At 50.1% G+C, this 27,734-nt stretch overlaps 1 protein-coding gene across 6 annotated transcripts in view; it reads left to right on the forward strand.

Moving 5' to 3' along the window:
- KDM2A (lysine demethylase 2A) overlaps positions 1-27,734 on the forward strand; it is a 1,348,567-nt gene that overhangs the window by 554,550 nt on the left and 766,283 nt on the right. For all 6 annotated transcript variants that reach the window (XM_069628943.1, XM_069628942.1, XM_069628941.1 and 3 more), the window contains one exon: positions 22,287-22,393. In XM_069628943.1, coding sequence (XP_069485044.1) covers positions 22,287-22,393 — 107 coding nt within the window. The remainder of the gene's footprint in view (positions 1-22,286; positions 22,394-27,734) is intronic.

Raw genomic sequence — 27,734 nt, forward strand, 5'->3', positions numbered from 1 at the left:
ATTCAAAGAGGGAATGGCAATTTTCGTCACCCTCGCGGCCAAAATTCACAAAGAGGCTCTAACTATTCTCAGGGGCAGGGTACATCATGGGGTAACAACCAGCAGTCTACCCAAAGTTATAACAGGGGAAATAAGAGGGGCCATGGCAAGGGAAGAGGCAGCCCCAGCAAAGGTGGCAAGCCTCCCACAAAACAGTGACGCCGAGATCAGGGTCCCTTCCCATTCATCTCCAGTAGGGGGGACGCATTACCAACTTCACCCAAGCTTGGGAAGGGATCACATCAGACAGCATCAAAAGATGGGTGCTGTCCACAGTGTCTGCAGGATACTGCATAGAACTGCTTGAGCGTCCCCGAAACCACCCCCCACGACAAAAGCTACATTCCTTGGACCACCAGAAGATCCTCCTTGAAGAGATCGTCCATCTTCTAGAAAAGGACGCGATAGAACACGTCCCGGGCAAACAGGTAAACAAGGGTATTTATTCAACTTACTTCCTTGTGCCAGAAAAAGATCTAACAATGCGCCCAGTCTTAGACTTACGCCCTGCAAACAAGTATGTCAAGCCACAAAAGTTTCGCATGACTACTCTCTAAGAGGTAACCCCCCCTCCTAAAAAAAGGGGGATTACATGGCAACATTGGACATGACAGATGCCTATTTTCATATTTCCATGTTCCAAGCGCACAGAAGATTCTTGCGCTTCAAGGTGGACAGTCAGCACTACCAGTTCAAGGTGCTGCCCTTTGGTATAGCCTCGGCTCCAAGGGTATTCACCAAGGTTCTGGCGGTGGTGGTGGCACGCCTACACAGGGAGGCAATCCCAGTGTACCCTTACCTGGACGACTGGCTCATCACAGGGGAGACCCCAGCAATTTGCAGTTCAAACATTCAAAGAACGATCAACCTCCTCTTCGAATAGGGTTTCTCCATAAATGAGAAAAAAATCAAGCCTAGGGCCAAACGCCTCCAAACACTTCCTGGGAGCTGTACTAAACTCTCAAGAGGGGTTGGCTTTTCCATCAGAGGAAAGAATTCGGAATATACTATTGCAGATTCCTCAATATCAGCCGGGTCGCCAGATAACGGTGCGCAAAGCGATGCATTTGCTAGGCATGATGGCGTCATGTATTTACCTGGTCCCCCACGCGCGTCTGCGTCCCATGCAAGAATGGTTGGCGAAACAGTGGTATCAGGCAAGTGGTCAGTGTGACAATCTAGTGGTCATTTTGCCAACACTGGTACAGAGTCTTCTCTGGTGGACAAGAGAGAACCTGTCAAAGGGGAAACCCTTTTACAATCCAGAAGTACAGGCCGTAGTCACTACGGATGCATCCCTGTCAGGGTGGGGAGCACACCTCCTTCACCACACTGCTCAGGGTCTCTGGTCTCACACAGTGGCCAAGAATCATATCAATCTGCTAGAGCTTCTGGCAGTATTCAGAGCGCTTCGAGCGTTCGAGCCCCACCTGTTAAACCTGTCAGTGCAGATCTTAACAGACAGCACAACAGCGATGTTCTACCTAAACAAGCAGCGAGGGACTCGTTCGCCAAATCTGTACAAGCTTGCCTAGAAAATTTGGATATGGGCACTCAGACGAAACATCTACCTGTCATCTCAACATGTTCCAGGGGATCTCAATTCTCTAGCAGACGCCTTGAGCAGAGATCCTCTCCCAAGAGAACACGAGTGGTCTCTACACAGAGAAGTCGTAGAAGAAATCTTCTCACAGTGGGGTTTCCCCACTTTCTCCAGCATGGGGTCTGGCATAGATTCACATGCTCATGAATGTTCCCCGTCAGGCCGGGAATCCTCGGTAAAGAAAAAATCAGTATCAGTTTCGTTTCTGATCTGTCTTTCTCAGTAGTAACCAATCACTGGTCTCTGGGTCATACTGCCCCCAGCCAATGACTGCCCTCTCCCTAAGCCCCGCCTCTGGCAGCCATCTTCAGATTTTTACCGCATGCTCTAGTGTTGGTAGTCCTCGTGTTTAGCTTTCGAGCTTTTGCCGCGTTTTCGCGCTTTTTCAAATAGAATTGCTAATTTTTCGGTCAAATAGAGCCTCAAGCTCCACCGTCTCTACATCAGATTAACGGGGATCAGTGTCGGATTTTTCCACGCCCCTCAAGGGTGAAGATTTCGTCGAGTTACGCTTCTTGGAGGATTCCAGAGGTTTCTGCGGCCTACCCGAACATGGCCCAGGAGAAAGGAAGCTCGGCGCCCGGAAAGCTGTTCAGGGTTTGCCCTGGAGGCCAGCTGTAGAATGTGTTCAAGGAGGACGAGCACTCGAAATGGCTCTGCCTTCATGAGGACAAAACGCACGTGGAGAAGGACTGTGCGTTTTGCAGGAACATGTCGGAACGGACCATCAGGGACCGACACCTTCGTCTCTCTAACTGGCTGGAAGGAAAGAGCCCGTCAGGTGAGAAGAAGAAGAAGTTAGAGCGGTCTTCTAAGTCCTGTTAGGGCGCCCCGGCGACGGGGGCCCGACAGAAGGCAAAGCACCGCGAGTCCGCGGGCGCCGAACGGTCGGGCTCTGCGGCTGCCAGGCAGGGCGCACCTTCCCCGGCACCATGAACCACGAGCCAGCGCTCTGGTTCGGGGAAGAGAACCCGGGTAAGCTTCTGGAGAGGCCCTGGTCGATCTCGAAGGATTCAGCCGAGGGGGAGCGAGGCAGTGCCCTCCCCCAAGGTGAAGGCCTCAAGCACTCCCAAGGTGGTGAAGGCCTTGATTCAGCCGGCCAAGGCCTCTATCGAGGAAGTTGCAGCGGCCCCGGCGGAGCCTGTGGAGGCTACACCAGTGGAGGCGACCTCGGGGCCCAGAGTCTCCCTGCCTCCGCGGAGGGAAGCCTCTTTCAGACCCATCGAAAAGACCCCCGTGAAGACCTCGGCGGAAAAAGTGGGGGGGGGGCGGTGGCCATTGTGGACACGGACACAGCATCCGAGGAGGAGCTGGTAGAAGTCTTAGAGGGCCTCGACGAGGGCGTCGAAGAGGCCCGTCCCCTGGGGAGGGATCCCGATGAAGGTGACGACGAGAGTGACGGTGGCACCGGCGAGGGCCCTAGTCACCCGTTGTTTCCGGAACCGCAGGATAACTCAGTGGCCATTTTGTTGGCGATACAATCCTTATGTTCAGAGAGGAGGACGAGATTGCCCTTACCACCGACGGAGGATCCGGAACCAGGCTTGATGGAGGAGCCAGAGCCGGAGCCAAGCCCGGCGGGAAGCCCCCCCGAACAAGAGAAGGCAGATCCATCCTGTCCCGCCTTTTCAGCCCTCGCGGCCTGCTCAGCCTTTACCCACGTCCCCCGTCCCTGGGGATGACACGGGAACGGACACGGCCACGACGGGTACCGACGACGACAGCGGTGACGACGGGACGAGATCGGATCTTTTCCATGCAATTATCGCCAGGGCATCCAAGCTTTTTCAGCTCTGCCCCGAAGAGAAGGAAGGTTTCCTTTACCAATGGTGCCCGGCGAAGAGGAAGACAGTCCTCGCTGTGCCTCTACTGGATGACATCTGGGACAAGGGTCTCACCCTTCTCAAGAACCCGTCTACGACGCCTGCCAAGAGGGATCGGTACGAGAAGAAGTACTGGGTCCCAGACGCGGCCCCTTTGTGCCTTAGGGCACAACCGACCCCTGACTTGGTCGTCTCAGCGGCAGCCAAGAAGAAACTGGGTGGGGGCATCAGCCTCAACGTCAACTTCTCCGCCAGACGGCGAAGGAAAGAATCTGAACGCAATGGGACGACGAGTTATCTCGTCAGCGGCAACAACGATTAAGACGGCCAACGCCCTCGCGATCGTGGCCCGCTATGACAGGGAGTTATGGTACAAGATCGCCCCCCTGTTGGACTTCCAACCGGATGACAAGAGGGCCGAGGCCCTAGAGATCTTGCAAGAAGGCGAAGTGGCGTCGGACCACGCCATTACGGTGTCAACGGACATTGCCGACACCGGTTTCCGCAGCTAGGCAACAGCGTTTGCCTTAGACGACGAGGGTGGCTCAAGGCGACGGATTTCCGCCAGGACATACAAGCCAAGGTGTTGGACATGCCATTCAACGGGAACAATCTGTTTGGGAAAACAGTGGATGAGTCCCTGCAAGCCATCAAGGCGGACACGGCGACAGCTAAGGCCTTAGGCGTTCTCCGGCAACGAAGGCCGTCCTTCCGGAGCAACGGAGGCAAGCAGGGTGCCTCCAAGGGATTCGGCAGTGGCTCCTCTACGTCCCGCCAAGCGGCCCGCTCCTCGTCGCAGGAAGCCTATAGAGAGGACGAGGCAAGTCGGGTGGACCCTGCCGTCATCGCCAGGGAGGCCAAGGCAGCAAGGCGTCCTTCAAGCAAGATTGAACCGACAGTGGTGTCGGGCCCCCACCGAAGCACCCCGGTGGGAGGCCGGCTGGTGAAGTTCGTCAGCGTGTGGGAGTCCATCTCCACCGACCGTTGGGTGCTGGACGCCCTGGCCCAGGGGCACGCCCTCGAATTTCTAAAAAAGTGCCCCCGTATTCCACCCGTGGCCAGGAAGTTAAATCCCGTCCCTCATCTGCTATTGGAGGTAAGGGCGATGCTCAAAAAAGGTGCGATCGAGCTCGTCCCGAAGAGGCTCCGGGGCTCCGGAGTATACTCAAGGTACTTCCTCGTAAAAAAGAAGACAGGAGGATGGGGCCCCATCCTGGACCTGCTACGACTGAACAAGTACATCAAGGCACAGAAGTTCCGGATGGTCACCCTCCAGCACGTCCTGGAACAGCTGGAGGAGGGCGATTTCCTGTTGTCGTTGGATTTGGAGGATGCATACTTCCACATCCCCATTCTAAGAGTACACTGAAAGTTCGCAGGTTCGTGGTCCAAGGACGGCACTACCAGTTCAAGGCCCTCCCGTTCAGATTGAAGTCGGCACCCAGGGTGTTCACCAAGTGCCTCGCACCGTTGGCTGCGCGGCTGCCCCTGCAGGGGATCCACGTCTACCCCTACCTGGACGACTGGCTCATCCAAGAAAGGACAAGGGAGCTCGCCGTAGATCACACAGCGAAGACCGTCCAGCTGCTCACGGACCTGGGATTCTCCATCTACTTTCCCGAATCCCACCTGGTCCCGTCGCAAGTCGCACTGTTTCTGGGAGCCAAGCTCGACACAGTGGCGCGTCTGGCATCGCCGTCTGAGGAAAGGACGAGGGCCATCCTGAGCAAGGTGCAGCGTCTGCTGGCCATGGATGTGGCCAGGGTGAGGTCCATCAAGTCCCTCCTCGGGATGACGTCCTCCTGCATATATCTCGTCCGCCTGTGCAGGCTTCGGATGCGCCCTCTGCAAAAGTTCCTCGACGCCCACTGGATCCAAGCGACGGGCAGCTTTGACGACAGGATCCCGCTCAACGAAACCTTCCGACGAGCGATCCGGTGGTGGGGCACCCGCGCTCATCTGACGGCAGGCACAGACTTTCAGACCCCATCCCACCAGATAACGGTGACGACAGATGCCTCCCTGGAAGGGTGGGGAGCGCACACCGGAGAACTTCACCTAAGTGGCCTTTGGCTCCCAGAGGAGAAGTCACTCCACATCAACATCCTGGAGCTCCGTGCAGTGTTCTAGGCCCTCCGGTCTTTTCTCCCGTCCCTCAAGGGCAAGGTGGTGAAAATCTTCACCGACAACACCACCACGATGTTTTACATCCGGAAGCAGGGAGGAACCAGATCCCCAGCCCTCTCCAAGGAAGCCCAGGATCTGTGGCGTTGGGCCGTCGCCCAAGGGATGTTTCTGGTGCCCTTTCATCTGGCAGGGATAAAGAACACCATCGCCGACTCACTCAGCAGGGAGCTGCGCTTGTGCCACGAGTGGGAACTACATCAGGATCAAGTGGATCGACTCTTCCGATGATGGGGAAAACCGCAGATCGACCTGTTTGCGACGGTGACGAACTCCAAGTGCCAGAGGTCTGCCAGCAGGTTTCCCCAGCCGAGGAGCATGGGCGATGCTTTCTCGTTCCCCTGGGACGGCCTGTTCCTATATGCGTTCCCTCCGTTGCCGCTCCGACTCGTCAACCAACTCAAGAGGTTCCGGTGCAGGATGATCCTCATCGCACCGGCGTGGCCGAGGCAGATCTGGTTCCCGGACCTTCTGGACTTGTCAGCGTCCCCAACCGGTCAAGTTGCCAACGGACGCAGATCTTCTCTCCAGAGAAGGAGGTGCCATACTTCATCACGACCCGGAGTCGCTGAACTTACAGGCCTGGCTCCTGCAGCACTAGAGTTTGGAGGGTACGATATCCCGGCTGACTGCAGAGAGGTCCTTGCAAAGGCCAGGGCGTCCTTAACTCTCAAGTGCTATGGACATAAGTGGAAGAGGTTCTCTGTCTGGTGCCGTGCACAGAAGATTAACCCTCTACGGATTACGGCCCCTCAAGTGCTGCCGTACCTATTGTCGCTGGCCAAGGCTGGACTGGCTCACGCCTCCATCAAGATACATATGGCGGCGATCTCCCGATACACCTGAACCACGGGACGGGCGTCCTTGTGGTCCCATCGCCTGGTGAAGGAATTTATGAAGCGACTGTTCCAATCGTTCCCGCCGGTGAAGGCCCCCGCCCCGGCGTGGCAGCTCGACGTGGTGCTGACCAGGCTCATGGGGGTGCCATTCGAGCCCCTGCATTCGGCAACGTTGAAGTTCCTGTCGGGGAAGACTGCGTTTCTTGTGGCCATCACCTCCGCATGAAGAGTGGGAGGAGATCCAGGCCCTATTCTGCAATCCTCCATACTTGACTTTTCACGACACAAGGGTGGTTCTGAGGACGCACCCCTCTTTTATGCCCTAGGTGCCATCGGACTTCCACCTCAACGAGCCCTTGGTGCTACCTGTTTTCTTCCTGTCGGCTTCGTCACCGGCCTTGAGGACTTTGCACTCGCTGGATGTGGCTAGAGCACTGAAGTTCTACGTGGACCGCACGAAGAGTTTTCGGAAGACATCACAGCTATTTGTGAACTTTGGACCTGTGAATCAAGGGAAGGCTCTCTCAAAGGCTTCCATTTCCAGATGGCTCTCCTGCTGCATCGTGCACTGTCATCGGTTGGCAAACCGACCGTTGCCTGGCCGTCCGAGAGCCCATTCGACCAGAGCTATCGCTGCTACCACTGGGATCTTGTCTGGTGTGCCCCTGCTGGACATCTGCAGGGCTGCTACGTGGAGGTCGACGCACACCTTCATGAGATTCTGTGTCGACCGGGATTCCAGGGAGGAATCCAGGGTCGGCCAAGCGGTGCTGCGCAACCTGTTCGCCTAAGGTGAGCCTGGGGAGGAGGTACGAATTGCTTAATGTTGAGTTTTTGATGTAATGCTTAATGTTGAGCCTTTGCCACCTCCGTTGATTGTGCATGTGTGTACTGCTATGTATTCTTATATTCATGAGCATGTGAATCCATGCCAGACCCCATGCTGGAGAAGGAACAAGTTATACCTGTAACTGTTGTTCTCCAGCATGGGTCTGGCATGGATTCACATGCAAACCCTCCCTCCTACCCCTCTGTGGCTCTTCACTTGGTCATACTGCCACTTTGCGTGCTACCAAATCTGAAGATGGCTGCCAGAGGCGGGGCTTAGGGAGAGGGCAGTCATTGGCTGGGGCAGTATGACCCAGAGACCAGTTATTGGTTACTACTGAGAAAGACCGATCAGAAACAAAACATGTGAATCCATGCCAGACCCGTGCTGGAGAACAACAATTACAGGTAAGTAACTTGTTCCATAGACCTATTTGCCACAAGCGAAAACAGACAATGCCCAGACTTTGCATCCAGGTTTCCCCAGCCAGGTTCCAAGGGGAACGCCCTGTGGATGAACTGGTCAGGGATGTTTGCTTACGCTTTTCCACCAACTCCTCTGATGAGGAAAGTAGTCAACAAGATGCACAGAGAATCGAGGACGCTCATCCTAGTTGCTCCCATGTGGGCGAGACAACCGTGGTTCCCACACCTGCGCAGGCTAGCAACGCGCGAACCAATCAGACTCCCGTGCTGGTACAACCTACTATCCCAGCACCAAGGTCAAACAGTGCATCCTCAACCCAGCTCAATGAACTTGGCAACATGGCTCCTGAAGTCATAGAGTTTGGACACCTCAACTTACCACAGAGGTGCATGGACATCCTAAAGGAATCTAGGAAGCCCAACAGTAGGCACTGTTATTTTGACAAATGGAAAAGATTTGTTATCTGGTTCCAGAATAAGCAAATCAACCCTGTTGATTGCACTCCTTCCACTATTTTCACCTACATGCTCCACCTGCTGGATGCAGGGTTGGTATTTAATTCACTAAATACCACATAATTTCTCCTGCAAGGGAAAAGGAGAGACATTACCAGGCACGCTAGAAATTAAGGCGCTGCGCAAACCTACCAGCAGCTAGCTTCTACACGCAGCGCTACTCACCCACAAAAATACTGGCAAACAAAGACAATACGGACAATTTTGGACACTCAACATTCTCCGCGCAACGTTCACTTGTGGGAAGGACTTTCTAGCCAGTGAAGAAACTAGCGCCTTGAACTCTCGGCCTCGCTGTGAAGGCTTAAAACAGCGTTTGGCATCTGAACTCCGCCTACAGACATTGGCACCAATCACATGAGTGAATTGCGCCCCTGCAAATGCAGGATGGAGTGCACACCGTACTAAAGATCAAGGTAAACCCATAGGGGGACATCACAGCACACAGTAAAGAGAAGGGAAGGGCCCAGGGAATCGGGTGAATTCAGGTCTGAGTGTACACCTTGTACTTGACAGGTATTCCTCCGGGTGAAACGGGGAAAGTGAAGACTCTGGGTCAAGGGAGGCTCGTCCATCGCGCCTGCAAAGACACAGGTGAGTGTGACAGCTACTTCCAAGTCTGTTAGGCATGTTAAGGACTCCAGACCCACGGCTGTCCTGAGACAGGATTTTTACCTCCCTCTAGATGACATCTATGAGGAGGAGGAGAGGTCAGATATTGATTTTGAGCCTGATATGGCTCCTGTCCTTTCAGGGGATAGTCAGTTGGAAGAGTTAAGGCAATCTCATCATGCCGCCAGTGGCTTAGACACTTCTCGTGAGGTGGAGTTTGGCAGGCCTGAGCCTGGGGCTCATGCGCAGTCGTCCTACAGGAGACTGATGGCTAGAGTCACGGAATATCTTGGTTGGTCAACTCCTCCTGAAGTTTTTGTTCAAGATGACTTGACGGATATTCTGCATCAAGGTCCGTCCTCTGACCCGGTGTTACCTTTTCATTTGACCTTGCAGAAAAGGGTGGCGGTTGCTTGGCAGACCCCGTAATCTCTTCCGGCAGTTAACAAATCGTTAACTAAGAAATAATGCCCTTCCGGTAGCGACCCCAGCTACCTTTTATTCTCACCATGCTCCCGAATGTTTGGTGGTTCAGGCGGCTACTGCCACCTCGAGGCAGGCGGCGTACCCTACTGTCCCTCCTGATATGGATTATAAACTCTTCGACATTTGGGCACGCCAGGTGTTTTCTGCGGGGAGTATGGCACTCAAATCGGCCAACTCCACTTGTGCCTTGCCAAGATTTTCACACACACTGTAGAATTGTTTCTCTTCCGGCTGAGCATATTCCCGAGGGGGAAGAAAGGAATGGGGTCCTTGCTTTCGTGCAAGATGGTAAGGATGCCATGTTTGAATTCGTTCAGTCGGGTTTGTACATGTAGATTTGCGTGGTTGCGGATGTCGGTTTTGCCCCGGATGTGCATGCCCTTTGATGGCACGCATTTGTTTGGCAGCAAGGCTGACGAGAGCCTTGAGAGGTTGCAGACCTCAAAAGCTGCAGCGAAATCCTTAAGCGCAGCTGTGCGTCAACCTCTGTCTTTTCGTCCTAGGGGACAGCAGTGGAGGGGAGGTTCTTTTCGTTACTTCTCCTTCTTTGGTAGAACGAGAGGAGCCTCCAGTCAAAGGGGTCAGCGTAAAAGTACCCATGGTGGTCGGGGAAATAGAGCTGCCAAAGCCGCTCAGGTTGCTGCCTCTTTGCCTTCAGGCGCTGCCACAGCTGCTCCAAAACAGTCATGAGGCCATGTCCCATGGTTTGCCTGTTGGGGGCAGACTTTCTCAGCATCTTGAAGAATGGTGGGCTATCACTTCGGATGCGTGGGTTCTGGATACAATAGCCCACGGCTAATGCCTTCCCTTCCTACAGCAGCCTCATGACAATCCACTGTGGAATCTCTCTTTGAAGCTTCCAGATCCACTCCTTGTGCAGGAAATCTTGACCCTGCTAGAGAAAGGCGCTAGAGAATGTGTGCCTGTAGCGGAGAGGAAAAAGGGATGATATTTGCATTTCAAAGGATGACTGGGGATTGAGACCCATCCTGGATTTGCATTGGTTGAACAAAACTTCTCAGGAAGGACAAATTCAAGATGGTCACTCTTTCTTAAGTCCTCCAGGCCCTTCAACTTCAGGATTGGTTGGTGTCTCTGGACCTACAGGATGCTTACTTTCATGTGCCGATTCATCCCAAGCACAGAAAGTACCTGACGTTTGCGGCTGGCGACTTGCACTTTCAGTTTCGGGTCCTGCCATTCAGATTGACCTCCGCCCGAGGGTCTTCACCAAGCTAATGGTGATGGTGGCAGCGTATCTCGGGCGAGGGGGGATTCATGCCTACCCCTACCTGGACTGGCTGATCCGTGTGCGCTCTCCTGAGCAAGCCTTGGATCACCTTGGTCTCATCTGCCACTCCCTCCGCAAGCTGAGCTTCTCCCTCAATTTCAAGAAGTCGCATCTGACACCTTCCCAACAGCTCCCGTACATCGGGGCTGTGTTTGACACGTCCTTGGGGAAGTGCTTGCCTACCAACGTAATGGCTCATTACATTGTGCAGATGCTGGACAAGTTTCAACATGCCCAGAGTCTCCTGGCTTTCAAATTCTTAAGGTTGCTAGGCCTCGTGGCATCCTGCATGTTTCTGATGCCAGAGGCCAGGTTGAGGATGAGATCCCTGCAATGGGTCCTCAAGATGCAGTTGTCGCAGTTCTCAGGCAAGATGTCAGATCCCGTTCAGATTCCATTCTCGGTCTCCTAGGATCTTCAAAGGGAACCTGATAAAGGGGAACCGTTTTGGCAACCTTGGCCGAAGGTGACGGTAGTGACAGACTCATGCTTCACAGGATGGGGAGCTCATGCCGAAGACTTGACCGCCATTGGTCGTTGGTCTCTGTCGGAGTCCAAACTCCACATCAACCTGTTAGAGCTGAGGGCCATCAGCCTGCCCCTGAAGGCTTTCCTGCCATAGGTGCGGGGAGAAGAGTGTCCCGATCATGACGGACAATACAGTGGCCATGCATTACCTCAACAAAAAGGGGGGATATGGTCACTTCCGTTGCGCAGAGAGGCAATGCAGCTCTGGTTCTGGGCAATCCAGCAGGGAATTTTGCTCTCTGCAGTTTTTCTGCCTGGAGAGGACAATGAGGCGGCAGACACTCTGAGCAGACAGAGCACGATGTCTCACGAGTGGGAGTTGGCTCAGGAAGTCCTTCTGGAGATCTTCGCCTTTTGGGCAACCCCACAAGTGGATCTCTTCGCCACCAGTGCCAACCGGAAGTGTGAGAGATTCTGCTCAAGGTAATTTCCTCCGAGAGGAGCCTTAGGAGAAGCCTTTGTTGTGGATTGGTCATTCCCACTGCTGTACGCATTTCCTCCAGTCCCCGTCATTCCTCAAGTGTTAAGGAGGTTGCAGAGGTACGGATCCCACATGATCCTCATTGCTCCGGATTGAGCCAGGAGAGCGTGGTACCCGGACCTTCTAGAAATGTCTGCCTGCCCTCCATGCTGTCTTCCCTACCAAGAGGATCTGCTCTCGTGCGAGAGGCGTCGGGTTCTCCATCCAGAGGTCAGGACTCTCAACCTTAACGCTTGGTATCTGAAAGGTTGAGGTATAAGGATTGGGACCTCCCGGATGACGTGATGGAGGTGTTGCTTTTGGCCATGAGGCCAGCAACTAAATCCCTGTACCTTTGCTGTTGGCGTAAGTTTTGCGACTGGTGCAGAAGACTAAATGTTGATTCTTTTCAGTGTTCCATTCCTGTGGTTTTGTCTTTCTTGCTTTCTTTGGCCTACAGGGGCCTTCAAGTGGGTACCATTAACGGTTACCTGGCGGCGCTGTCTTTCTTCAAGCGCTCGTCTGAGGAATGTTCTTAGTTTAAGATTCCTTTGATTTGCCAATTTCTTAAAGGGCTCACTAATGTGCTCCTGCCGTCCCCTTTTCAGGTGCCGGTTTGGGATTAGAATTTGGTTTTGAAATTCCTCATGGGTGCTCCGTTTGAACCTTTGCACTCTTGTCCTTTGAGATTGTCTTTCAAAACCGTGTTCTTGGTTGCGGTTACTTCCGCTCACAGAGGGAGTGAATTGCAGGCACTTTCATCTAAGCCGCTCTTTACTGTGTTCCACAAGGATAGGATTGTACTAAGGGTACGTCCTTCTTTTCTACCTAAGGTAGCGTCTGAATTTCATTTGAGCCAGAAAGTGGTTCTTCCTTCTTTCTATCCTCCTCCTCATACTGGTAAGGAAGAGGAGCAACTCCATAGGTTGGACCCCAGGAGAGCTCTGAGCTTTTATATTTCTAGGATGTCCAGGGTCAGAGTGGACGATCAACTTTTTGTGGGATATGCTGCACACCGATTGGGCCAGGCTGTTACCAAACCGACCTTGTCCAGGTGGATTATCCTCACCATTACTGAATGTTACCGATTGGTGGGCAAGGACCCTCCTGAAGGGTTACAAGCTCTTTCCACTACGGACGTGGCTACTTCCGCAGCCCTACAGCGGGTAGTTCCTATTAGGAATATTTGTGATGCAGCCACATGGGCTTCTATCCACACCATTGTTAAACATTACTCCCCGGATATGCTTGATGGTCAAGACACTGCCTTTGGTAAGGCGGTTCTTTATTCCGCCATCTGATTGGGTACTATAAATTCTTTTCCCTCCTCCATTTTCTGGTACTGCTCTGGGAGTCTGTCAAAGATGTGGAATACGTTGGAGGACACAATCCATTCGAAGAACAAGTTACTTAGCAACTGGTAACGTTCTTTCGATTGGATGTTTCTCCAACGTATTCCACATCGCCCTGCCAGCCTGCCCCTCTGGAGAATTTCCTATGTGATTACAGCTTATGTTTCTGCAAGGCTATGTGCAGTCAAGCAGGCATTGGATATGTGTATGTGACACGTTATGCAGGAAAAAAGATAAACTGAGGCTATGGGCGCCGTGTCTACTATCCATAACATCTGGTAACGTTGTCCTCGACTGAGGCCTTTGAGGGATATCGACCCGACGCAGGACGCCCTCTGGCGAAACAGTTTCTGAAGTACACATTACATGTCAAAGATGTGGAATACATTGGAGGAACATCCAATCGAAAGAACGTTACCAGTTGGTAAGTAACTTGTTGTTCTGCTATATTTGAATTGCTGTATATATTCCCTTTATGGGTTTGATAGCTGTACAAGTGTGAGGGACAGATACCTATTAATGTTAGCATTTTTCTTTAGTATTTCTATGATAGGCAGGGAAAGTCCTCGTCAGGTTAGGGATAGTGAGCCGTTTATCAAACCCTTATGAGTTAAATAAAAATGCTTCTTGTGAAAAACCTTTACCAAGTTGTCGGCCTCACATTTCCGACCCCTCCCTCACAGCAATTTGAACCTTTGGTACCTGGTGATATGTACCACCTTACTTGGATTGTTCCCTTTTTAGTGGCCACTACTTCTGCAGGAAGAGTAGGTGCATTTTGACTGTTTAGGCTTCCTACTTTAAAGTGCCAATTAAAATCTTGCCACTGTTTGGATGCTGCAACACTTGCTTTCTGGCTGTCTAGATTTTCCCAATGTAGATGGCTGGTTTGTCTCGCTACAGATTATGGTTTGCCACACTTGAATTTTGCCCGACTATGTCTTCCCAATTTGGATTGCTGCTCTAAATCTCATCACTGTTGGTTTTGCCTAATTTAGACTGCAACTATGTTAGCCACTATTTAAATTTTGCCCCACCTGAGTTTGGCGTGACTATGCCTCGTAATTTAGATTACCACTTTAAATCTCGCCACCGTTATTTATTGCCACACTAGCATGCTGCCAGACTATGGTTCCTAACTGGGATTGCTACTTTGAAGCCTGCCATTATATATACTTTGCCACACCTGCATTCACATAGGTGCACACCTTTGACATGCACACTATTTGTCATTACCCTACCCTAAACCTATATCGTCCTCGGCCCAAGGTCCTCCACCTATAGAATACAGCTGAGTCTCATGTGAAATTCAGTCCAGATGTTTGACTCATCTGACAATTTGTCCCTGCACCGTTCTCACACCTGATAATATGGACTGCTGTGCTGAACCTTGCCATTCCCTACCTACCTTTTTGATTAAGCTATAAATGCACACACCCGTTTTTTACCACTTATCTCGCTACCTCTATGTTTATGTGTTTGTTTATTATTTGATAATGCGCTCACAAACCCAGGGGTAGCCGGGCGCAGCAGGTACAAGAATGCTTAGGCTTAAGTTACATTATACAAGGGAGACAATACATGTCATATACAAACAATACATGTAAAAATCAATACAAACAATACATGTAAATACAATGCAGTTCATGTCGGTAATCCAGATATCGGAAGTATCAAGGCAGTACTATGCAGTGATCCAAGGGCCTGGTGCAGGGCTCGGATTAGTTGTCGTTGGTCCAAAGCCAGCTTTTCACCTTGCATCTAAATCTAGCATAGGGTAGATTAGCTCTCAATGCAATGGGCAGTGCATTCCAGGCTTGGGCAGCTCTAACAGGGAAACTTACTCCACCCGCTTTTGTACGCCTAAATCTAGGCGTTTCTAGAAGGAAATGGTTACCAGCTCTGGTATGGTAACTAGAAGACTTTCTGGTAAGTCTGGCGGAGATGTAGAGGGGAGCTGTATTGTTCAGTCCTTTGTGGGTGAGAGATAGTGTCTTGAGGAGAACTCTGTCTCTAATTTTTAGCCAGTGGTAGTCTTTCCTTATATTAGAAATGTGCGCTCTACGGGGTATGTCAAAAGCTGCTCTAAGAGCATTGTTTTGCAGTATTTGCATTTTGTTTGACGTTTTTATTGGCACCCGCATAAAGGGCATTGCAGTAGTCCAGCTTCGACATTACTAAAGCATTAGCTAGAGTGATAGTTTTGGATAGGTACGGTCTGCAGGTCCTGATTAATTTACTTGTGTACGCTGTAGAGGAGGCCAGGGTGTTAACTTGTTTTTTAAGGGATAAGGTAGAATCAAGGTAGAAACCTAGAGTTTTTACCTCAGTAGCCACCTTAATTATATTGCCATCTATGTTGAAGGCGAGATAGTTGGGGCTAAGTTTTTTGAGGTTGGAGTCGGAGCCCAAGATCAGAATCTGTTTTGTCATCATTTAGGCAGAGGCCGTGGGAGGCCATCCATGCCTGAATGAGGAGGTAAATCTTATTTACTAAAGCTGTGTCTTCAACAAAGTTGCCCGTTAGTGGTATGAGGATCTGCGTGTCGTCTGCGTAATCGGTGTAGGTTACCCCAATCTGTCAAGTTTGTCGAAGAGAGGCTTAGTGAAGATATTGTACATTGTCGGGGAGACACATGAGCCTTGTGGGACACCACAAGTGATGTGAATTGGGTCAGCTGCGGCTAGAGGGGAAAACACTCATCGTATGGTTAGCTAGGAAGGATTGTACCCATGCTATAGCTTCACTTGAGAAATGGGCGGCGGATGCTAGGTGGTTGCATAACACTGCATGATCCACCAGGTCAAAGGCTGTCGATAGGTCAAGGAGGAGGAGCATAGCTGTTTTACCATTGTCCTTCAACTCGTCGATTTGTGTCTTGAGGTCAATTAGGGCCGTTTCAGTACCATGTAGTGGTCTGAATCCAGATTGTCGCGATCCCAATAGTTGGTTAGACTCCAGGAAGTTTTGAATCTGGAGGTAGGCTACTCTGTCCATAATTTTGAGGAGCAATGGGACTGTAGTGATAGGCCTATAGTTGGTAGGGATGGCTGGGTCCAGGGTCTGTTTTTTGAGAAGAGGCAGTACCCAAGATTCTTTGAGGTTCCAGGGTACAGAATTAGTGTTAAAGGAGGCGTTGATTAGTTTAGAAATGAAGGGTGCTAGGTCTCTGGCTGCGTCCTTGATGATTTGCGCAGGGCAACTATTGCCTTGGCAGTTCGAGGGTTTCAAGGATAGTATGACCTTTTCAGATTCCAGTATGGATATGTTGGTAAACCTGAAAGGTTTGCAATTTCTTTGTGTAGTTGTACTAGGTGTATCTGTCAGTAGGGTGGTTTGGGTTCCAGTGGAGCTCAAGGAGGCTTTTTTCTTGGCAATTTTGGATTGTAGGGTAGTGATTTTATTTGCTAGTGCATTTTGGATACTAGTGCATCATAGTTTGTCCTTAGGGACATTGTCTGTGGGGGCAATTGGGGTTTTCCATTTCTCGGAGAATGGAAAAGAGTTCTTTGGAGTTAGTTAGCTTTGCTGATTCTCTCGTTAAGTGTCTTTTTTGGTTTGGATTATTTCCTTCTTGTATTTTTTGGCAAGGTTGGCGAGTAAGGTTTTATTCTCAGCTGAGGTTGTGCCTCCAGATGGCTTGGAGTTTGTGTTTTTGGAAGACTACAGTCTTCCAAAGGGCGTTCATCCTAACAGCACTGCAAGGACATTCCAATGGCAGTATGCTCTATACAAGTACCAAATAACATAACACAACACCCGTTCTCACACTACATTATATAAAACTGGTACCACTCTCTCTAACTATCAATACCTCACCTGTACTCCGCTTCAACTCTGCCACCAACTCTTTAGCACTCCACCATCTGTCTTCCGTCTGGTGTCTTGGTCCACCTCCTGAGCTCACCCGCTCTGCAAACCTTTCCATGCACTCCATTCCTTCCCCTTCCATAGACAATATCTACTCCTTCAACCCAGCTTTGGCTGATCTCTGCAATCTTTCCTTTTCCACTGGAGCTTTCCCAACTGCCCTGAAGCACTCAATTGTGCACCCTCTGCTCAAAAATCCTTCTGCCGACCCCACCACTCCGGCAAACTACCACCATATCTCCATCACTCCTACCTTGGCCAAACTCCTGGGACACTGTCAATCTCTCAGCTGACCCTCCACACTGAATCTATTGGCTGCTTCCACAACCATCAATCTGGCTTTAGAGCATCCAGAGGCATGGAAACTGCTCTTCTGCACACTCATGAAGACCTGCTCTCAATTCTTGACACTAACACCCCCTCTATCCTCATTTTTCTTGACCTCTCCTCTGCCTTCGACACAGTCAACCACGACATTCTGATTGCACGTCTCTGTGACACCCTGGGAATCACAGGTCAGGCTCTTTCGTGGTTAACCTCCTTCCTCTCTGACCGCCCATCCCAGGTGGAACTCTGAGCCTTTCACTCAATTATCAATCTCTCAACCTGTGGCCTTCCCCCGGGATCTAATCTATCCCCCTGGTTCTTCAACGTTTATATGGCTGCCCTGGCATGCGTGATTGCCACTTTTACCTCTAACTTCCAGTGCTACGAGGATGACACGCAACTATATTTCAGGCTACCTTCATCCGCCGCCTCCTCTTCGCTCATATCTGACTGCCTGTCCGCAATTCATTCTTGAGGTGCTGCAAACGACTTCTGCTTCAATGCCACTAAGACTGAGATTGTTCGCATTGGGACCCCTGCTTTCCCACTCTCTTGCTGGCCAGCCTCCCTTGGACCCACTACTGCAACCACCAGAAAAGCGAGAAACCTCCGAGTCATCTTTGACTCCACACTCTCCTTCTCCTCTCACATTTCAGACATCTATAAAAAATCTAACTATCCGCTTCACCTCCTCAGGGGGGTACTCTACCTTTTCTCACTTTTCCCCAGAGGCTCACTGTCTCGAGAGCCTTGGTACTCTCTAGACTGGACTCTTGAAACAGCCTCTTCCTCAACCTCCCTTCTGCCCTGCGCCAACTGCAACTCATCCAGAACAGAACCGCAAGACTTATCCCAGGCATCAAGCCCAGGGACTCATCTCTGCGGTGCTGAAATCCCTCCACTGGCTCCCCATGGCTGCAAGGATCAAATTCAAGACCCTTTGAATTGTTCACAAGGCTTTCTGGGGCCTGGGACCTACCTACATGCAACGCTGCCTACCTAAATACTGTCCATCACGAGCCCTCCACTCATCTACCTCCAACCTTCTGCGAGTGAACCGGTTCTCCAAGCAGAGATTTAGAGGGAGATCCTTATCCTCAGCAGGTGCCTGCCTCTGTAATAGCCTGCCTCTTCGTCTTGAGCCGGATCTCCTTAAATTCCAGAAACTCACCAAGACTTTGCTCTTCTGCTCTTCCTTCTCTTTCCCTCTACCCTGCTAACCCAGTTCTTTTTTTTCCCCTCTCTCCCTCCTCTTCCTTACAGCACGCTGACTTGTCGTCCGGTGTACCTCAGAGTCTCACTGGTCCTCGGCACCCCTGCCAGTCCTCTTTCGCACTTGCCTCAGGGCCCTACACCTCACCTACACTCCATTCACTTAAGAAATTATCCCTAGAGAGTGGCTCTCTCTGTACTTACCCCAGTCTCAACCGACTGGGTGCACTTGATACCCCCAAACCTCACTGTGACCCTCTGTGCACTTGCTCGATCTGTACGCACCACGCCTGAAGATCGTAAATCTGTTCTCCCTTGTCTTCACCCCTTAATTGCACTGTTAAAACTGCAGAATCGCCCCCTGGCCTATTTGCTGCCTCCCAAACTGTTAAATGTATTTTTTACTCACTATGCCTGTGCAGACTATCGTCTCGCAAATTCAAGGGTTCTGAGCAACTGTTTGTTTTTCCTCTTGTTCCCACCCTTCTTGAGCGCTTTGAAACACTTGCCTGTGTACAGGCACTATAGAAATAAACAATACCATAACATACCTGTAGTGCTCTCTTTGTAGTTCTTGAATCCCCATGCCTCTTCCATTGGCTGCCGGGTTCACCAGATTCTGTTGTAATTTCTAAATATTCTTTCTCCAGATGCTGCGTTACTAAGTTGAAAAGCTTTTAAAAAAAAAAAAAACTACTAGTCCCAAACCCTTTTCGGTCTGTTTGCGGCGAAGCAGCCAGGTGCTCCGGCTGCTCTTTTTCCATGTGGCTTTCTTCATGTCCCCCAATTCCCACTACCCGCATTTGGAAAAGGGCTGGCTCTGGCTTTTGTTCTGGGAAGCCTTCTTCCCCAGGTTGGAAAGGGTCCCTGTCACCACCCTCCCCCGAAAAGGGGTATGATTCTGACCCTCTCACAATATGGTGTATGTTTAGCAAATTATTACATAATCCTGCTACACCACCACTTTTTTTTGTTATGGATCAAAGGAATTTTATTATCACGAATGTTGAGAAGTTAGAAGAAAAAGAACCTAGAGAAGCCTTACATAACAAAGTGCTGGCATGGCTTCGCCAGAGAACAGGACCGGGATTGGTCAGATCGTCTGATTTGAAAATTGTATGTCGGATTGAGCTAAATGAATGGCGTGCTGAATCAAATGGGGACTGTGTCCTGATGGGCTGCGGGTCCAGTAACCTACCTCTTTAATTAAGAATGTGCCAATATCTTCCGAAGCGTTCTTCGAACTTGAGTTTGATACTTGATTCCGTGACCAATTTTTGTGATCCCTTGTTTTTGTTGTTTGTCTTGTTTTTGTGCCTTTATGCCCCCAGGTTTTTTGCTTTATAAATAAATTTAAAAAAAGATGTAGGAACATCTGGTATTACTGCCACTAATACTGAAAATGCTTTCCCAAAAATGTAATATCAAGGATGGTTATGGGATGTTTCTCTAGCTGACCATGTATGCAATGTATCTTATTGCAGTCCACAGGTTTTCAATTAGATGGAAGAAGGCTAGCCTGTACAGCAGAGTTTTTACTTCCAGTGTCTAACTGGGCTCAAAATGTTTTCCCCTGGAATATTACAGGGATTCTGTTTTTTTCTTCAGTACAAAACATTTAATCGAATTGGTTTTTCCCCCTGTATTTAGAAAAGTATACAGGTGATATACTTTTCTCAAAAACTGCTTGCCTTCTTCCCAGTCCTCTTTTAAAAAAAAAAAACTTCCCTTCTCACCCTCCTCCCACCCTCGCTGCTAGAGAGAAGCCCATTCCTCTTCACATTGGTGGGTGTATTCATGATTTCATAAAATATCCAAAATCCTTATTTTGTGGGGCACCATTGTAACATGTAGTAACTCTGAAAGTACGATAAAATGGTGCCCCAGTCCTGTCTGAAATCTCCCTGGGCCCCTTGAATCTTGTATGTTACCCGTTCCAATGAGACAAAGGACCATACTTTCCGGAGCCACTCCTGGCTTTTCGGGGTCTCTCAGTGTTTCCATTGTTGAGCAATTACCAGCCATGCTGCTATTTGAAGGGCCATGTAGCCCCTTTTCTGAGTCTTTGAGTAATCTTTGAAAGGGATCCACATACCAATCATGCACACCTCTTTACCTACACTTCCGTCACCTGAAACATTTCTCCCATCTGTGATTTCAATTCTCCACAGAAAGGGGGGCAAGACGGGACAATCCCACCATATATGTGCCCAGTCTCTCACTGTATCACAGCCTCCAACATTGGGCAGACACGGATGGATACATTGCATGCAATCTTTCTCTAGTGTAGTGCCATTGAAGTATGATTTTTATGCCACATCTCCCTCAGCTAAACCGAGCGTGTTGGTCTTGGAACCACACCCCACAAATAAGCCAAGTGATCCTCCGAAATGAGGTGCCCCAGTGTCTTTTCCCATGTCTTTATATATTTCCATTGCACCTGATGCGTGCAGTCGTTAAGAAATCCATATAGTGTGGAAACTAGCCTCCTCGTTCCCATGTTACAATATATAGTTCAAAGGGCGTCAGCTGTCGTGTGGCGGCTACCTTGATGCTCGGGTCAGTTAGCCAATGCTTTAACTGGTTCTATTTAAATCTATTACTGTCCCGCAACCCAAATTCCCAGGTACATTCCTTGAACATTTGTAAAGCCTGACCCTGAAACAAGTCCCGAATCTTCAGGCACCCCCTCCCCCTTCCATTCCTTAAAGGCTCTTTTCCCCATACCCAGTGGAAAGTACAGGTTCCCAAATAATGGAAGGAATGGCGAGGGAGGCACAAAGAGAGCCCCTCGTCCCACCGTTGCATCCCAAACCTCCACCCCAGCCCACACCACCACCTTTTAGAGCAGTTCTCACAAATTAGGGATTGGAGTAGTTGGGTGGAATTCATTACAGGTAGTATCGGCTTGAGAATTGTTATACTAGGTCTCGACAATAAAAAGAATGTCAATATCGGAGTTCGTGATTAAGGTGTATAGGTCTTTTGCATGTGGTACTGCCGATTTTGCATTAAAAATGAGCATTTGAGTTCTCAGTGTGTACAAACAGGTATTGTCTGACAGTAGACTAACGTGGAATGGTTGTATTGGGATTTAGATTGAGAGACCTCTGTGCGTTTAGGTGGGGAAGCAAGTATGTCCACAGTTCATTTTATCAATGGTATTCATCAGTATTTTCTTAGCTGCTTTAGTTCGAATGGCTAGATGGGTTAAGTTCTGTTTCAAAAGTTGGAATTTGGAGTAGCCCAAAGCCATGCTATTTAAAGTGTCTGATACTCTTTTACTTGCAAAAAGGGAATGAGGGCGAATAACATTGAAAAAAGTTTGCCGAAAGTACGTTAAAGACAATAAAAAGAAATTACTTCTCACGAAGTGTCGAAGTAAGGCACTATCACTGGGACAATGGTATTGGTGCACAAACGCTCCGTGATATTCGTGAGCCGTTTGTTGGACGGCATAGCCATCCTAACCCATACGAATAGGCACAAACATGCGTTTGTGTTAGCAATGAGCACTAAGTCTCTTGTGCCTTCCAGGTCTTACTTACATAACGTGAACTGTGTCTGAGCCATCCAGGTGAGCCAGGAAATGTTGTCCCACGATATAGTCTAAAACACTGTATGCAAAAAATGTATAACATATTTGCTCTGCCGTCAGAGTAAATAGCTAAGTGACTGAAAGATCAGTATCTGAGCTTACTGCATCCCTGGTTGGAATAATCTATAAACATAGGCTAGCCTAGAAAGGGAAACGCATTGTGGCATTCTTGCCCTAAAATTGTCTTTCTATGCTGCTGAATATGTGCAGATTTACTTTTTTCCACTATAATATGAGGTCTGGAAATCCATACCACAGTAATATAAGTAATTGTTTTTTTTTTCCTGACAGGTAGACCTCATTGACTGGGTGGACAACATGTGGCCACGACACCTGAAAGAGCGTCAGACTGAGGCAACAAACGCCATCCATGGTATGCAGTACCCCAAGGTTCAGAAGTAAGTCCAGGCTCTCTTCCCCGCCACTTCTCTCATACTCCTTTTGAAGAAACATCCTGCAGAAGTGATTATGGGTGTTGGGAGCTAAGCTGGACTGAGGTAGCAGATGGGTAATGACTGATGTGCAATGTTGCCATAACTGTCATGCATTTCAAGATTTCTGGCATTGCAGGACTAGCGTTGTGAAATTTGCAGCATTCTGATCACCTCAAACTGACTGCTGTTTCGGTGGTTATCAAATTAATTCAGTAAATTTCATTGTCTGCTTCAACAATTGTATTTCTCCTCCACCTATGCTTCATTCTATTAGATCTTCTTTGGGATAGTGACAGTGACTCACTCTGACCTCTATATGGGGATAATTACAGTTGGTACTAATATGTCCAATCCCCTTTTCCCTTTACTTATGGGATGTCGTTCCAGGAAGGGGATTGGACAGGCAAGTGATGTACTGAAGCACCAATTTTCAAAAAGTGTTTTGCCACTTTTGTGGACACACCGGCGTCATAGGATCACATTTGCACGTGCACCCACCCATGGCACCTCAGCCACTAGAGTCTTTGTTGTGTGTACAGAACTGGTGCTATGTGCAGCGTTTGAACTATCGCACACAAAAATAGTTTTATTTGTCTTATGACCGGCTGTGCTTGTGATGCTGGAAATGCATTGCATGGACAGGGCCTCCATATCCTTGTCCTCTATTGCTTTATCATGTGTGTTCTGTCTTGTGGGACTCCTGGCAGTGCAGCTCGTCCTCTGTTTGGTTTGGTGTACTGACCCTTGGGATACACTTTTGGCACCCAGGGCTTGGGGTACAACCCTGTACCCATAGTGTATTTTTTCGGGCACCTGTGTGTGGCCGACAGAGCAGGGTATGGGCTGGTGGCAGCGCCATGCTGAATTGGACATTTGCTCTGAGTATCTTCCATTTTTGTGATACCCAGGCCCTGCCATTGGAATCATTTGATTCCTGATAGGAGACAAGATGGCCCCTGTGGCCTCTTGCTTTCTATTGCCTGTTATCTTGTTTTCCCAAAGTCTCTTCCCCTGACTGGCTGTTGGGTGGAAGTTCCACATATGGTATTGTGGGGAAGTCCAGGCCAGACTGTCTGGAGCCTTCCCAGTGACTGTATGTTGTGGGTACACCCTTGGTGTGGGACCTGTGTGAATGGAGTATGTGACCAATATGCACTTCTTGTTATGGGTGTCTGTTTTCTGGTATGTGACACAAAGACTGAGAAGCCCTGCCCGAAACTGGTATGAATGCAGTGTGGAGTGCTAAATGGCTGGGTACTTGTCCCAATAGACATTACATTTTGTGAGTGTCTGCGAGGGAGGAGAATGGCCTGAATACACTGTGAGCTTGATTGCCTACCTGAATGCCCTTGTGAGTGATTGGTTGCCTGAGTGTGACACCCAGCCGAGTGAATGAGAGACCAACTAGTATATCTGGGGGCCTCGCACTGCTACAAATTGTACAGAAGCTGAAGTTAATACTTGATGCTTATCCTTGAGGCCCAGCTGGAAGAAGACTTGCTGCTGCATTTGCTTCGAACCGATCGATCCGAAAGCTGTCGAGTTTGTCTCGGACACGATCCGAGAGAGGACCTGGCTAGGAGACCTCTTCCCGAGCTACGAGGGAACATCTTGCAATGCTAATCTTTGCCGAAGCTCCCTGTAAGTCAGACCTTCGACAGGCTGCCGACCGGAGACCGGGACCGCTGAGGAGAACGAAGAGAAGCACCAGGCCTTCCATCCACCATCGTTGACCAGGGTTCGCAGGTTTGCTATAACTGCTGGAGGCCTGTCGAAACAGTGTTACCTAGAAGCAGGGACCGCTTGACACTGTGCCGCTGACGACCAGAGCCACAATACTCCATTGATTAAGACACTTTGAATTCAACGACGCTCTCATCTGCACCGTTGACCACTTTGTCCCGCCGGGTAAAGTCAAGGCCTCTGACGCGCAGAGGAGCATCCTCCCGGGGGTTCCCCCCCACCGGAAGACCGCAGAGACTCCGGACGACTCGATGCCCTAGTTTGCCAAAATTTTTAATAGATTCTCTGGGGCAATGAATCATTGTCGTTGAGATGCACTGCGTGCCTCGTATTTGCAGGAAGTCCACGACCGATCGTCGACGAGCACCGCCAGGACCGAGCCTCGACGCCATCGAACCTTTTCATTGACGACTCTCAATGCCAAGGTTCACCTTCGAGGACTATCGACAATCCGTGACTCCTGCCTTAAAGGGGGCCAGATAAAATGGATCCATCGAAGCCTCATCGAAGAACTCTGCTATTCCAGGTACATTGCGGTGGTAGAACTATTAGAAGGAAATAAGACTCCTAGAAACAATATATGGACTGTGCTTGTACTATATCTTTATTTACAGGTTGCTCAGGTGGGGGGGGAATCCTCACACAACTGTGTCTAGGTAAACGGGGCCAGTATTTTGCCTATTAGTTTAACCAACCTGCTTTCCTCCTGTGTTTGTTGGTTCACTTTAACTGATTTGTATGACATTTGAACTGAGTACATAGAAACTGTATTTCTGATGTTTGTTAATCTGCTTAGAATCACATGCTGTGCATAGGTCCGACATCCAGTGGTCACTGCGGAGTATTGCATTTTGTTTTTCGTAGTCGAAAAGGGGACGTCGACAAGGCGTGTCTGTAACACTATCCCTATAGTGACGTGCGTTGTACCCACAATCCCTCACGTGTCGAGGTCCCTCAGATTGTTTTCTTCCGCCCAGCTACTGGTCGCCTTTATGCGGAGCTCCTAGAGAGACATTGCAAAAATAGTTTCTTCGACCTTTGGTCGTTTGTCATTAATATCAATAGCGTAGATCCCTCCCTCGACGCAGAGCTGTTTCTCCGCCGAGCAAGATTTTCGACGGAAGGACTAGCGGAGGGGATCCTTCGGTGCTGCTGAACACGTGGCCTGGCCTCGCCGGCCATACACAGTAGGGAGAGTGGGGTTTTGTGGTCTTTCTTTCTTCATTTTAAGAATGCCTTTCTCTTTCCCCTCCATCTCTTTCGAGGTCGTAGTCACACTTCTTGCCCTCAGCTATGGAGAGGACGCCATTTAGGTTTTGCCTGCTTTGCAAGGGTAAATATACCTGGAAGGATAAGCACAAACGGTGCAACCGTTGCTTACCCCTCGATCACCAGGACGACGGCTGTGCGGCCTGTAAATTACTAAAGCCCAAAACTCTAAAAGACTGCAGGGTCAAAGGGTGGGTGGCCTACGCCATGTCTAGGCCTGTTTCCTCGCCTGCTGCCACCGAGTGTGACGAGGACCTTGATTACACGGCCCCCGTAACGGAGGCTGTAGACCTCTCAAAGGAGCGTTCACGCTCCTCGTCGGCCGTCCCCGGCTGTCATGATCACTACTTCCAAGAATGCAGGACCTGCCCAACATCCTTGGAAGCAGGCTCATAACCTTCATTCCGGGCACCAGCCGGCCCCTATTGGGACCTTTTGGACCTTGTCCTTGCGCCGGTGGCGCCAGGCTCATAAAGATCATCGGTCCCGGCACTGGAAGCGTCGGGCTCATAAGATGTGTAAAAGTGCTTGGGTGGACCTACCTACAGCAGACCATGCTGCATACTCACCAACAAGATGACGTCCACATCCTCTTCTGACAGGGACTACTTTCTTACCTGGGTGGGGCAGGCTCCACTCCTTGGATCAGGAACACTGGGACTCTTCTGGAAACTGGAACTCTTTCCTTACCTAGGCGAGGCAGTGGACGAAGACGCCTAAGCACTCCTGCACACTATTTAAACCACGCCCGATTGATGCAACGTGCTTCGCGTTATTCTGCATCAGCAGCAGGACGCTCACCGAGTCAGCTCCAGTCTTCCAGTGAAAACTCCAGCTCCAGCACCTGTGGGAACAAACTCTTACCTTCCTGGAATCCTGTCTTCAGCCGCACCTGCCAGCACAAAAAAACAAGAGGTTAGCAAAAGCCAACTTAAAGCCAAAAGCCAGCATTTTTACTAACCCGATCCATCGGCATCTTCCAATCCTCACGCCGCATTCCTTGGCAGTCCATCGATCCCTGTAAAGGCAAAGAACATTGATCAGTCATTTTGCATATTTTGATCTGCTTACCTGTGCGACGCACGCTCCGGATTCCAACAAGCGCTGCATACCCGAACCTGCAAATAAAGAAAGACATTAAGGAGAGCTTTTAAAACCATCAGCCGCCATTCTACTTACGTGCCTTCACGCTTGCCATCTTCCTACTTACGCGCTTGCACGAACTTTGCCGTCCATGAACCAACGCCTACCGCATCCAAAACCTGCAAGAGAAAAAGAGACATTAAAGAGTGCATTTAAAACCATCAGCAGCCATTCAACTTACGTGCCTTCACGCGCGCCATCCACCTACGTACGCGCTTGCACGTACTTTGGCGTCCATTAAACAACGCCTACCGCATCCAAAGCCTGTAAGAGAAAAGGACTTCATTAAAGGTGTTCAGATACATATAAGGAACCGATCGTGCAGTTAACGACGGCCTCGCGCTCAAAGTTGTCCTCTGCAAGTAAGAGGTTTACAATATCACCAGTGGAGTAACTGGTACCCGCGCCCCTGCACCAGTCGCAGGATGGAGAGCCCAGCATTCACCTACTTAAGGTGAGCACACCTATCCTTTGGGCCTCAAGGAAAGAGAGAGTGAGGAAGAGAAGTCTGTCCAACCACCGTTCATTAACCCCTTGGTCTTCTGCCTGCAGACACCTCACTCTTCAAGTCAGGCATACCGTGAGAAGAGGTCCAGCCCAGGGAACCAGCCGAATCCTGCGCTTTACAATTGAAGACACGGTAACAACCCAGTCAAGATCTGCGCCTCCGTGGGAATCAGGTGAGCGTTACACCGGCCCCGACAAGCCCGGCTCACTCCCAGTTTATGGGGATGAACACCCCGGCGACAAGGACGCACACGGAAAAACACCAAAGCACATACCCCCCGGCACGCATTCGTTGAAGACGAAGGGAGCCATAGTGCCATCGGGGATGCCGGGCCCACCGGCGTCTTCCGCCGACCTTAAGGGTCGTCAGCCCTCCCCGCCACCGCGACAGGCGACTGGGCATTCTAAAAATAAGGGCGCTAACACCAAAACCTCCGGCGATGCGCATCGTAAGAGCGCTCACGTTGCCAGCAAGGACTCGACGAGCAAAGGCTCGACGTTACATAGCGCGACGGCGACCGATCCCTCGGAAGAGAGAATGATCGCAAAAAGCCTCGCGCGCATAGCATCCAAGGACGGCCAGAGACGTACGTCAAGTGGGACGCCAAAAACCACGCACAAGGCCAAAGATACGCCGAAAGCG

This window comes from Ambystoma mexicanum, chromosome 12 (assembly GCF_040938575.1).
Source record: "Ambystoma mexicanum isolate Mex_15411 chromosome 12, UKY_AmexF1_1, whole genome shotgun sequence".
Lineage (NCBI taxonomy): Eukaryota > Metazoa > Chordata > Amphibia > Caudata > Ambystomatidae > Ambystoma > Ambystoma mexicanum.